General features: G+C 38.8%; 1 protein-coding gene across 2 annotated transcripts in view; it reads right to left on the bottom strand.

The window, feature by feature from the left end:
- Trpm3 (transient receptor potential cation channel, subfamily M, member 3) overlaps positions 1 to 14,332 on the bottom strand; it is an 870,412-nt gene that overhangs the window by 207,305 nt on the left and 648,775 nt on the right. For both annotated transcript variants that reach the window (NM_001191562.1, NM_001354180.1), the window contains 1 exon segment: positions 7,811 to 7,985. In NM_001191562.1, coding sequence (NP_001178491.1) covers positions 7,811 to 7,985 — 175 coding nt within the window.

Raw genomic sequence — 14,332 nt, 5'->3', positions numbered from 1 at the left:
CAGATGTAGCAGAGAAATCTAATCTTCATTACAATCTAAGTCAGCTTCTTTAAGTGGGGAGCATGGTTTATTCTCATTGGGATTAAGTGGGGTTCTGGTTTTAAATGGCTCGTTGAGTTCTGCATTGGGTTCATCTAAGTCACTGCTCAGACATGTTAGTTAATGGACAACTTTGAACTCTTCCCCAGCGTTGATGGGTACTCTGGCAACTGCAAACAGCAGTTCTCTAAAAAAGAGCTCGTCCCAGATACTGTTTAGCCAGATACTTTCTACAATGTTAGTTTTTTCATGTTTAATGACACATTTCCCCTGTGAGCCAAGAGTTGAGCAGTTTTAAAGCATATTTAATGTAGGAATCGGACTGGTTAACTTAGATTATAAAACCTTTTCCCTTTATGGTATTTTCTTCTCCGTGCTTGAGATTAGTCTTTTAAAGTCAATGCTTCATCCTTCCCATGTTGACACAGTATGGGGAGACTTAACAACAACCTGTCCGACAAAAGTTTTATTATACTTTGTGCTTTCTTAAATAGAGTTGTTCTGGCCACATAGAATGTGGACACTGTGACAAAGCTAATATTCTTCGAAGAAAATTGATAGTGACTCTCTCTGTGGTACCTTCTGCTGCTTCAAAACTCACTAACATCACACTAATAACTGTTTGCTATATTTTTTTACATGAGATTGCATACGCATCCATGGAGGAAAAATATGCTTTGTAACACCCACAGTACCTAAAACAAGTATTAGAAAATACCCAGTGATTGATGAATTTGAAAAATTCATGTTATTAGTTCTCTAAGCTTTCAATTAAATCATTTGGATGTATATTGTAAAGATAGAAATATTTACATAGAATTATATGTGATTAAATATTACGTTAATTATTTTACTAAATTTTATTGCACTTAATACATTGAATTTAAATATAGAAATAGAAATAAAGTTAATTTTCTCTCTCTCTCTCTCTCTCACACACACACACACACACACACACACACACACACACACACTACTAGAATGCCAGTTCAAAGACTTTCTCTCCTTGACCACTTCTCACTTATGGTAGTTCAGGCTTATAATCCCAGCTTGCAGGAGGCTGAAGCAGGAGAGTTTAGAGTTCAAGGTCAGTCTAAATCATAACAGTAATATCAAAATATAGTCTCTTCTACCAGTTTCTTTCATTTTGTTTGGATTAAATCTTTTTTCAGGGTTGTTACACAGAGAAAGCCATTCTTCATCTACCATTCAATGGACTCTTGGGTTAAACACAGATTTTGAGGGAAAGGGGAATAGGGACTAGGTCGATTATATTGTCATTTATGGATAACTGACATACTGCTGAACTGCTGTGGGAATGCCCCACTCAGGGTTTTATCCTGGGCTCCTTAAGCACTGTTTCTCTATTGGTGACCATGTGATCCTGTAGTTCTGTACTTAAATACTCATTACAGTGCCTCTGAGTGCCAGGGCTCTATGCCTTGTTCATCTTCCAGCAGCTCCATGCACATAGTAGGTACTCCATAAATGTTGATGTTTACAAAAGTAACAGTAAAGCCACCTTCTGTCCTTTGTCTTTGTTGTTTCTATGATTTCTAGGAAAAGTGAAAAAGAACCAGCTTGACACTTTTTTTAATAGAAAATATATCCTAGAAAAGAGATGAGGCAGATGAAATTAACAAAGACTAAAATGGACACTTGAAATCAGTATGGTTGGCATTGTTTCTTGCTTGCTTGCTTGACATTCCAATTACATCTATATCATGCTGGGGTGCAGGCCATCGAGATCAATTACTTTCTGCAGAAAGTAACACAGGAAAATGATAGGGCTTTTGACACCCTTCAGTGTCAGCCTGAATCTTTGCAGCAGCAGGAGGAAACATTTGTGATCATCGCACAGAATGGCGTGCCCCAGGGAAGAGCTATGGCTCCTGGGTTCCTAATATGCCTGATTTCCAGATGACTTTCTCTCGTCTTTGGATATGTGATGCATATTTGGAGAGAAACAAACTTTTTTCACATCTCCACGAGAAATTTTTCAGTCATAAAATTGGGAACCATTCAATGAAGTTTTCCCTTTTCATTGCTAGTGGATGTTCGCAGGCCTTCATCCTGGCTGATAAAAAAAATCCCCTATTTTCAATTAAAATAAAAAAGAATGACTAACAGCAAGGAACACAAAATCAATCAATCAATCAATCAATCAATCAATCATTTGAACCCATGGAAATTCTAAAGTTTTCTTTAAGGAGAAAAGTCTCAGAAGATTTTTTTAAACATACACACACATGTACAGCTCATATTCTCTCATACCTTTCCCATACCACTCACCCCATACCTTCCCTCCTACCCCAAACCACATAGGCATTTTCACATACATCGTCATCCCTACTAGACCCCCACACCTCCCCACATACCATATCACATAACATGCATCACAATATTTCTTCTACTTCCAAGAGTAAGGCAGTGCTCACATGTTTTTTATAGTCTGTCCCTAACTAAAATGCCACTAAAACATTATACGACAAATGTTATATGCCTCACTGGTAGTTTCCCAAACGTCATGAACAAATTATTAAAAACCTCTTAAAGTATGTTTTTCTTTTTGGCTACTAGATGGTTCTGCTTCTTTTTCCAGAGTATCTAAAATGTGGCGAATCCAGGTGATAATTTTTGGACACACACACACACACACACACACACACACACACACACACACACACACACACACAAATAATAAACTTGTGGTGGATGAGGGACACTGATTCGGAGCACACATGTACTTAGATGGCATTCTATGCTGACACTGATCATTGACAGGGACTCGTTCATGACATGACAGATGAAGGGGTGAGGTCCTATTTCTCTGTAGCCTTAGACTCAAGGTTGACGGTTATCAGGCAAAGACGTATCTGATTTCAACATCAGGACGCTGTACCGTGAAAGGTGTTCCAAACACCAGGCAATGCTGTTCATCTGCTTAATCAAACATATAAAGTCCTGGGTGAGTAAGTCTAACAGTTTTTTTTCTGCTTTTAATATTTGTATTTTATGGGGCTTAGTCATTTGTGACTAAGAAGCAGAATTTGAACAATATTTCTACAGTAATGGAACTAGTTATGGAAAAGACTTGATTCATTCTGAACTCTGACAGGTAAACAGGACGTACATCCTGACGATAAGGGAGACTATGGACTTGGGGCGTTTCTTTCAGGTACCACGTGTCACAGAACAGATAGGGAGGAAAAAAGACAAAATATAGAACTTAATTTGATTCTCAGCACCACACAGAGAAAAACCATTTAATTGCAATTGTCTCCTAGTTTATTCAAATCCATTTGCGCTGTGATAGACACAGTCTGTCTGTTTCTATCTCAGGCAATCTCGTTCATGGAAGACAATCAGTTTTGCCAATTATAATTCACTTCCAAAGTGATTCTCCTTTTCAATTCATATGCTCCTTCCAATTCATATTCTCGGAAAGGATCTCAACGACAAACTAGAAAGGTCACAAAGATGACAGCGGAAGGCAAGAAAGGTCATTTCTCAAAGATCACAGACTGAAAAGGTATGTAGTTGCGTGGACGGTTTCTCAGTCCTTGGGACTGTTTTATTTAGCAACCCACAAATGAAATTAACTTTAAACCTTGATATAAATTCCCAAAGTGAAACAGAGGAGTAAAAATATTAATTTAGTCATAAATTAAACTTTGGAACTAGGATGTGTATGCTCCCTATATCTAATTTTTTTGGGACAGTGATGAATTTACTTATACAGGTCTGTTTATATAAATTTGCATTGTATGTACATGTATTATATGTAGAGGAATGTTTAACTTGGTTGGAGTCTGAAAACCAAAGAAGAAATCCTTCCTGTGAATGAAGATCAAGCCTTTTATCTTTACTCTTTGCATGTAAAGAAAGCCCACTGCTACAAAATAATGTTCTTTAGAAATGACTTTAAATTCTAGGCATGTGTGTTGTTAGAGAATTTATCATCAAGTGAAATAAGCATGATCAATTCTGGAAGTTATTCAGATGGCACACAGAAACATTTTGACCATTTTATCACAATGAGTGTTCTCCTAAGAGAGCTGGTTTTCATCACAACATTGTGCATGGCATCTCTCTCTCTCTCTCTCTCTCTCTCTGTGTGTGTGTGTGTGTGTGTATGTGTGACATGTACTGATACACATATACACAAGACTTCCCTTCAGGTTTCTATTTATTATAAGTATGTAAGTATCACAGAATACTTTAAAAGTTTCAACTCTCCCCTAAATAGATAATGTTTAATTCATTGTCTCTGTACTAATTATGTGAGTGATTTCATATTCTTTGATAACTGGCCATGATTCACATTTATGTAGATTCTGTATAGACTGTGATTTTACATACTTAGACTATAAAATAGAAGTAAGAATTCCAAACAAAGTTGGAAGTACATGACCACTTTGATTCTTAATTTAGGGATGGGTGTAGAACAGTCTAGGTGAGGGCAGGAAAGAATCCACATGAGAAAGGAATCATAACTTGGACACAAGATTATAGGCTCTGCCAGAGACTGACAAGCACAGAGGCAGATGGTCACAGTCAACCATTGAAGTAAGAACGGGGTCCCCAATGGAGGAGTTAGAGAAAAGACTGAAGTAGCTGAAGGGGTTTGCAACGCCATAAAAAGAACAATATCAACCGATCAGAGCCCCCAGAGCTCCCAGGGACTAAACCACCATCCCAAGAGAACACAGGGATGTACCTATGGTTCCAGTCATATATTACATAGAGGATGGCCTTCTTGGGCACCAATGGGAGGAGAGGCCCTTGGTCCTGTCAAGGCTCAATGTCCTAGTATAGGGGAATGCCAGGGCAGGGGGGCGGGAGGGAGTGCATGAGTGGGTGGGAGAGCACCCTCATAGAAGCAGGGGGAGGAGTGATGGGATAGCAGGTTTCTGGAGGGGAAACCAGGAAAGGGATACCGTTCGAAATGTAAATAAAAAAATCCAATAAGAGGAAAAGGAAAAAAGGAAATACTTAAAAAATGTTATATGTAATGAATTGGTTTTTGTATGTTAGCAATATACACAATAATTAAAAATTAAATATAATTATTGAAAAAAGCAGAGGAACTTCCATGCACTTAAACATTTAAAGGAGTCACTGAGGCTTTTCATGGGTACAAAAGCACCTGTCAGAAAACCTTCCTCAACAAATTTTGCTAGGAAACCAGGGGGAATGCTGCTCTGAGCTCATGGACCGAGGTAAAGAGTTTAACGTCTACTCTACTAGATTAAATCATGCAGTGCTCTCTCAATGATAAAGTGGATAAACTTCTCATATATTCAAACAGAAATAATCAGAGACAACCTTATGAGACATTTTAATATGTTTGAACATATTAAAATAATGACAAATAATGATACATAAAAGGCACAGGACTTAGGCTGTCACGGGGCATAGTCTCAGATAACTAGAAACAGTGGAGAACATCTTCCCTTTTCTTTGATCTTGAAGGACAGGGAAAGCTGCATTCCAAATGCCAATTTGTATGTGTTTTGAGGGTGTATGACACAAATCAACCTGCAAACGCTATGGAGGAACAAACAGTCAAAAGGTACACACTCTCTAATTCTGTTTATTTCCAGACAAGAGGAACATGTAGCTGTATTTAAAGAAATGAGGACTGTGGCAAATTTTTGAAATAAGAAAAACAGTTAAGGTTATCGAACGCTGCTTTATTAGTCAACATAAAGATCCCTGGGCAAATGTCCTCTGTTTACATCCTCAGCAATAAAATGGATCGGTACTTACTCCTGAAGAAGACAATGATGGCAATTTAATTAAACTTGCTAATGAGTAAGCTCTAACTTCAGTTGGGATGTTTTTAGAACTGTCAGATCGCTAGGCATCAAATCAGTCAGGGCATCCAGTGGGATGGAAGCCCCGGCCTTCCATTGCTTCCCTCCTTACACATGCTGGCTCCAGTATAAACTGGATGACATACTGTTTTAGTGGGTAAATGGAGGGCCAAGGATTAGGATGCGGAAAACACAGATGGTAGGTAGTTGCTAATGTGAAATCTCTTCAGTCTGGGGAGGAGGGAGGTGGAGGAGGGAGGTGGGTCTTCCACCTACTTAGCTCATCTGTAATTGTGTTACTGTAGCTGCAGGCTTGTCCTGCTCATTAGATTTGCTATAGCGACTGCAGGTTGTTCCTTCTTCGATCCCAATGTTCTGCACAGTTCATCGCACCCATTGGACTACTCTGTATTTATGAAAGGCTCTAGCTCCCGTAGGACTTCTTTGTCACCCTAACGACAGGCTAGGAAAACTGGGTAAGAAAGGTTTTCTTGGTTGTTGTTTAGAACTTAAATGACATTCTCTCTCTCTCTCTCTCTCTCTCTCTCTCTCTCTCTCTCTCTCTCCCTCTCTCCCTCCCCTCTGTGTGTGTGTGTGTGTGTGTATGTGTGTGTGTGTGTATGTGTGTTTAGGGATGACCACTAAGAATTTGCTAACTAATGACAGGGACTGTCCCTGGAGAAGAATGGTTCTGCCTCTCTCTCTGCAGTCACTGATTGTTTGATTGTCTGCAGCTCTTCATACGAAGTGCTCTAAAATAAACAACAACAACAACAACAACAACAACAACATCAACTGAAGGCAAAAGCTGGATGACTCCCCCTGTTTATACTCTTTAAACTCATGCATACCTTGTGTTAAATTACTTGCGTAATCTGACAGAGTGCTTGGACCACACTATTCTACTGGTGGACATTAGAGAGTGACATTTAAGAGCTGGTGGTCCATGGAAAAATACATAGGGGTTGATGGTCAGGGAGGAATTTACAAAGGACCACCAGAGCTGTTACCAATTATAGAGGTTTTACCTTCTAGGGTGAGGTAGAACTACCGGATAACATGGTCTGCCCATGTGCTTACAGCAGCTTGGTGCTAACATTCACGCCTAAGAGGTGCCCAGCTTATCTCACAGGCTGCTCTGCTCTGTTACCCATATGCTGTCTGCTTCATTCATCATAAGCCAGTTCCTGCCTCTCTTTCCTTGAGGGAGGAAACGGGAAGGAGAGATGAGGATAAAAGAGTACATCCCTTGACTTCCTTTCTTTCCCTCGTCTTCATTATGAGCATGGTCTCCGTGTGACATTCCTGGATTTTCCATGCTCTAGAGCAGTGAGAATGTGGATTTCGTAAAAATCCCAGTTATGTTACTTAAATATGTTTTTGTTTTAATCTCAGGTATAGAATATGGGGCTGCTGCTTCAGATTTTCCACAGCAGCTGACTATGATTTATCTTATGCTCTGGAAGGGGCATAATTCTGTCAGCTGAAGAGCATTTATGTTTGCAATTCTGGGGACTCTTCAGAGGGTATAAGAGTGGCAGAACTGAGAGTGGTGTGGCAGCAGCTGCTGCTTCTTTTGCTGTTTGCTGGACTGCTGGTTTGAGATATCCTAACTACGAAGATTGGACTTGCCCTAGGAACTTGACCCTGATCAGCAGAAAGCAGTCTAAAGAGACCAACACTCCCTTCCCCCTATAGCCTTCTTTTTCTTGTTTGGGGGTTAGAAGAGATAAAAGTAGAGAAGGGTGGTAGATATAAGAACCCAATAAAAGCCAAATGTATAGTTACTGTGTGGGATATTTAGATGTTGACTTCTGTTCTTCCTTTCCACTGTCCCATACTGTAAGGTCTTGGCTAAATCATAGAGAACATGCTCTGATGTCCTCTTTCCCAAGCTTTAAACAGAAGCTTTGTGCCCAGGTGTCTCCCAAGGGACCTGGCAATTTACTTACCCGCCTTCTTCTGAATATTTATGCCCAAATGCCAGAATGTCGGATGCCCGTCCACTGCCATCGCAGACCACGACTGGTACAGGAGGGGTGTCTCGAAGGTATTCCAAAACAATTGAGATCACATTGGGTCCTCCTTCCACGATGAGGGCCACCACTGGAACCCCTTGACCGATTCCTGCATTAAAAAAGGAAAAGAAAAGGAAAAAAAGAGAAAAGAACACAAAGCCAGCAAACCAAATAAACAAAAAGAGAAAAAAAAAGCACAAACTAAAATTACTGAGCACGGGGGAGGCAATGAGATATGAAGGGATAAAATACTGAGTGACATTTGTAGAGAACTCATTAGCCGAATTCCCACCCCCAGAAAGTCCATGTGACCTTGCCCAATCCCCACAGCTCACAAAAAGGAGAGTTTACCCCACTTTACACCTGAGAACCTAGGATACATGAAGAAGGGCAGTGGGTCACAGAGAAAGACTGGGCTAGCAGTCAAAATTTTGGCACCTGTATACTAATGTAAGAAGTGTCTTAACTATCTAGCAATTTAGTTTTCTGTGTAAAAAGAAAATAGAAGTTAAGATTTTCTAACTCCCTGGTTACCATAGAAGGGTCTAAATATCTTTGTATTAAATAAACAAACAAAGTAAACCAAAACAAACCACTAAAGTCAGTAGGGACTTGCTGGTTCCACTACTGCCTGGATTATGGGTCTGTGTTCTGACCACAGTTGATCTGCTGAGCTTCAGATCTCAGCGATGCCACCATCATAAAAGTCACCACTTGGGTGGAATGATTTTCTGTATAATCGCGTCCTGCTTTGTTGAGTGAGGTGCTGGGTGCACGCCTCTACTCACTACATATTAGTTGCATTCAGCTGAATCAAGGGGATTCAGAGATATTTCCTAGCACATCTAAGCTCTTTCTTTCAAGCCACAAAGCATTGTAAGCTTCATGTAACAATTCTGTAATGTCTGCATCATGTGTGTGATTCATCCTAACACATTAAGGAGAAGCACTGAAAACCAACATCCATGAGAGAAACAGTGATCCCCACATTCAGTTTATTTCGCACAGACACCTTAGGCATCGTCAGTGCCACTGGTAACTTTTGTTCGAGGTTGCTATTGTGCTGGGTTAAACTGAACAACATAAAAATGGATTGTTTTTCTGGGGTACGTACAAGTGTTCTTAGAAAAGACAGACTTGAAATTCGGTGCCCTCTCTGTAAATATGAATTTATACAAAACAAAAACAAGACCAAAACTTTGGACATCTCAGTTCTCTGTCCTTTGGTGTCATTTTAGCTCTTATCAGAAAGCTGCTTCCCAGTGACAAATAACGGTCTGAGATTTGTTTTTTGCTCAGCTGGTAAAAGATTTTATTTGACTTATGTGACTTGTTTACCTTCTAAAATATGAGTGCGCCAAGCTCACAGGGTCTTATCAACTCCAAGTCACAGAAGATAAGATTTTTTTTTCATAGTTTGATTTTACTCTTAAAGGAAGGGTTTAAAATGCTGGCTGCACATGAATAGATGTTGTTTTAAATCCCCATTTAAAATATGTAGAGGAAAGAATGAGTGTTGGTCAAGGTAGGGTTGGTGAGTCCTTTGTGTTCTCCACTGAGAACTGGGGGAGAGAGGAAGCCTGGGGCCCCACTAGTTTTCTGGAGATGGGGGGGGTTGAGATTTATTCTTTCAAATCTAAGGAGAGGACAGCGAAGCATCCTGAGGCTCTGCTTTCCAGGAGACCCTTCCAAGAGGGACATCAGGATTCTTAGGAAGTCTGTTTGAGTGTCTGTGAAGGAAGGACTGTCCCATTGCTGCCCGTTGTGACTATTTAGTAAGCTCTTGAAAGACCTTTGGGGAGAAAAAGCTAGACATTTGCACTGCATGCTTCTTTTAGGGGAAAATTGCTGCCATGAAAACTTATTACATGGGGATTTGTCCATTAATGTGCATTGAGAAACATGGCTTCTTATTCAGAGGACAGATCTAGATTCCTTCTTGTCCAGGGATATAGCTTAGCAGTAAAATACTTTCCTAGAATTCACACAGCACTGGGTTCAACCCCAAATATGGGAGGGAAAATATTGTATGGAAATTTCTAAATTCTCCCTCTTGAGTCAAGCATTGGTCAATTTAACGTCAAACTTACAGACTAAGTAATTTTTTTTCCTTTCAGATCCATTCAGAGTTGTCATGTAGGTAAAGGTACTAAAATGGGCCTCTAGAATGTTCTGTGTTTTAAGGTCTAGTGGAAAGATGAGAATCACCTTTCCAAAGAATATCCAGGTACAAAGGATCAGTTTTTATGGACTAATTTGAGTATAATAAATTTCAAGTATTTCCTGGAATTATATTTGTCATATATATATTTGTTATATTTGTTATAATCTCTAGAAATTCAGAAATATGTTCAGGATAAGATTCCCAATATTTAGAATTGATAACTGACATGGTTATAAATTAATAATCCAGTTAAATTCAGTGCTAAAAATCGGATGGAGCAAACACAAAATATATCAATACCTCCAAATTCTCTTTCCTTTGGTGTTAATACATGAAGTTTGTCCTGTGGTTTAAAAAAATGATTTAACACTCAAAAGGATCTTGAGTTTCTTATGAGTGGCATGGACCCTTGTTATGCTTAGAAACATTAGGCTTAACACAAATAGAATTTGTTAAATCTGGCAACATTAAGCTCTTTTAAATTCAGGAGAAGAGTGTATTAAATATTTAGTAATAAGCCAAGCTGTGAGTGTTAATCTTAGTCCTTCTGGAGAGAGAGTTTCAGAGAACACTTGTGGATTTTGGTGAAAGTGAGGAATACTTTTTCTAGAAAAGGAAGTGCATGTCCGGTCGGAGAAAAAAATGTCTATGCAACATCTTTCAGGTTCACGGATCCATGAAGTTCATCAGTGAACTTGACCATAATGAGCCTTATTTAAACACATTGAAACACACATGCCTTCATTTACTATGCTATGATCCTCACTGATACATGTTCTTGCATGGGGTTTCAAGCTAGATTCTACATCTGAGGAAGCCATATTCCATTTTCTTGGTCATTTCATTTATACTGACTGGACGAACCTTCCCTGGTAAAGCACTGTAGGACACATTCCTTCCCTCAACATCCTTTCGTTCTCTCATTCTTTGATCTTTCTCCCCACACTTTGTTTTCAAGCCATACTTTGAGCATGACGTGTTTAGGAAAATCTGTAGAAAAATGAACAAATTACAATCTTTAGGATTTTGCCCACATAGGATGAAATAGCCTTTTACAAGCCAAGCATGGTATATTTTTTTATGAGTGGCACAAATAAAAAACATTTTGAGAATCTCTTGGATCTGTAGCTGCTCTAGATTTGCTCAACTCACTGGTATCTTCTTTATGACTATCAAAAATTAATTTAAGTCCCTTTAACAGTCCTTACAAAGCTGTGTCTTGCTCAGTTGAAACTTGGCTGCTTGTATCCCAATCACTTTACCGGAAGCTACTGAGATTCACATTGGAGAAAAGCCTGTTATTTAGGAAAAGTTTATGTAGAATCCTGAGGGATCTCTAGATTATTCTCTTGATTTGGAAGGAAAGTAGGTTAACTGTTTAGTTAATGGTAATCATTGGAAATGGTCTTCTGTATCTGAAGACTTGTAGTAGTTCTTAGGGAAACTTAGAATGCAAGTTGCTTAAGCAAGAAGATGTGTCACACTTGCCATATACTCCAACCTGAGCATTTATGGAAGTGGGAGCATCATAGCTAACAAAAATATAACTTAGGAAATAGATTATGCACATGAGTACAGCAGGGCCCAGTTGACCTTGGCTCTCTAATTATATCCAAAACCCTACTTCTCTCTTCATAAGATAACATGTTTGACTTTAGTTGCATCTTTTTTTCTGGCTGGTATGCAATTCAGAAAAGTTCATTAACCTCTTGTGGAAGCATCTAAATTGAGGTAAGTCAAGACCAACTAGGGCATTGTGTAGGAGAGGTTGGCAAAAAACAGAAGACTTTAAATTCCAACTCATTAAAACATTATTTTTATTGTGTATATGGATAAGTTTTGCCTGCCTAGATGTCTGTGTACCACATGTATGTCTGGTGCCAGCAGATGCCTGAAGGGGGCATCAGATTCCCCTGGAATTTGATTTACATATATTTATGTACTGTCATATGGTTTTGGGTACAGACCTTGGTCCCAGGAAGAGCAGCCAGTGATTTTAACTGCTTTGTCATCCTTGTAGCCTTTGTGCTTTTGCTTTTTTTCTTCCTTTTGTTTTTAACACTTCTCTTCTGCCTTTCCCCCTCTATCATTCTCCCATCCCTCTGACATGAATCCATGACCTATAAGCAGTTAGGTACTTATGAAAGCATTTGGTGTGTTATGCAAAAATGATTGGTTCACTGAGAAGAATTCGTTACACTAACACTCCGGTTCTGTGTCAAGGTTGCCAGATGGGCTCTAAAGAACTTATGAGTCTATGACGTCATCTATATGCTATTGAAAGGGTTTATATTTACACGTGGGCAGAGCACAAAGGATTGATCTTGACCAAACTCTCAAGTTTCTGATATTATAGTCTGGGTTATTTAGAAAGGAGGTTCCAGCGCCTTGTATGAGATGACCTCCTAAAGACAGTGCCCAGTTCAAGACACAGTTTGTCCCTGGTCAGGAACCAAGCAAAGCCCACGGCAATAACATGAATACAGATAATTTTTGTTTGTGTCAGTTTGGAGAGTATGGGATTCTTAGTGTTTAAAAAGTTTCCACTGAGCAAGAAGATATGTGTTTTGAAACACTGCATATTGTTAGTATTTATCAATATGTTTTACATCACATATATCTAAACTTATATAATCGTAAATCCAATTAAAAATCTCCACCTACTCATTAACTCAAATGGCCTCAACAGTTGGTTCTGCCGATAAAAGCATGGCTACCATCTTCTATGTTTAGGCTTTATGAGTGGCCAGGAAAACCAAGTAACTCCCTAAACAATTGTTCTTTTCAAACCTACTCTCCCACACATTTGAGAAGCATTAGCAATTACTGTAGTGACGGAACCTATACAACACTAAAGATTTTTTTTACAGATTAGATTCTCAGTGTCTGTAACTAGATATGATGTTTCTTCTATGGTCTGTAAAGTCTGAAATGGATGGAACAAAATTAAGCAAGGTTGTAATCAGAGCCAGTGAGATGGCTCAGTGGGCACGTTTGATTTCAGGAATCACATGGTAGGAGGAGAGAATGGAATCCTGGAAGATGTCTTCTAACACACACACACACACACACACACACAAACTCTCTCTCTCTCTCTCTTAAAGCTGTTGATCAGTGTGTGTCTAACTGAAAAAAAACTATTCTCTTTTTCTCTAGACTTAAAGTATTTCTTATAGGTTTCTCTGCTGTAGAGAAATAAATATTCGGTACAGTGAAGAAAGTGCTATGTACAAAGATGGTATTACAGTAAAACCTTTTTTTTTTCCAAAATAAAACATTGGGAATCTTTGAGGTACTTAAAAAACTGGGCCCAGAAAACTTCAAGGAACATTATAAGAGAAAAAAATGCATCTTGTTTTAAAAAGTGTCTCTTAGGTCTTCTATGGAACTAGAGGTATTAGATAGTACCTTTATTTTTGGAAGTATATGGAGTCCATTCAAAGTACTGTATGTAAGCTGCCATGTGTCTGTCCTTACTTGGGATTGTGTAATGAGGCCAAGAATATTCAGTGAATTGTAATGAAACTCCCAGGTGATGAATGAAAACCACAATACAGATCAATCTTATGTTCTATTATTACAGCAGGATTTTCTTCAAATAACTCTATACTAAAACATATGGAAATATAATACCACATAGACTAGTAAGCAGTTAAATTAAAATCACATGCAACAAGGTATTTCATGACTAAATACATATAGGTTTTTAGTTGGTAGAAATTCCTTGTGAGATGGCCAGGGTCTGTCTTTGAGGGCAGAAGTAGCCAGAACCCAAGTCTTCAGCTCACTTCATGGCTGAGTAGGAGGCAAAATGGCGTAGACTTGGCTAATGTTCATTTCTGCTATTACTGGACTATAGGAATTCCTGGGTTGGATTTTAACTTAAAGAAGTCCCTCCATAGACAATCCTCTATCTTTAAAGTCATGATCAATCTACCAGAATACATATCTAATATATTTTATCTTGATATATGACATTTCAGAGCTAGCCAGAGATAAGGGCTTGTCAAGATACAAAGATAGAGGGCTTACATTGATGGGGTGTCTTCCCCAGACAGTGGTAAAACCCAAAACCTAACAAAGCCTAGCATTTCTCATCCTTCAGATCGAGAAAGTAAATTCTGATATGGAAAATTCAGTTTTCTATTTGCTTTTCTGCTGCTACACTAACCTATTTGGGGTGTGATTTATTCTCCAAATATTTGCATAGGAATTCTAACTTAGCCCCTCCTCAGCACCTTTCACTTAGTCTTCTTAACTCTGTTTTACACATCTAGAGGCCAAAGGATAGA

This window comes from Rattus norvegicus, chromosome 1 (genome assembly GCF_021556685.1).
Source record: "Rattus norvegicus strain SHRSP/BbbUtx chromosome 1, alternate assembly SHRSP_T2T, whole genome shotgun sequence".
Classification (NCBI taxonomy): Eukaryota; Metazoa; Chordata; class Mammalia; order Rodentia; family Muridae; genus Rattus; species Rattus norvegicus.
This window is presented reverse-complemented; position numbering and strand designations above follow the sequence as displayed.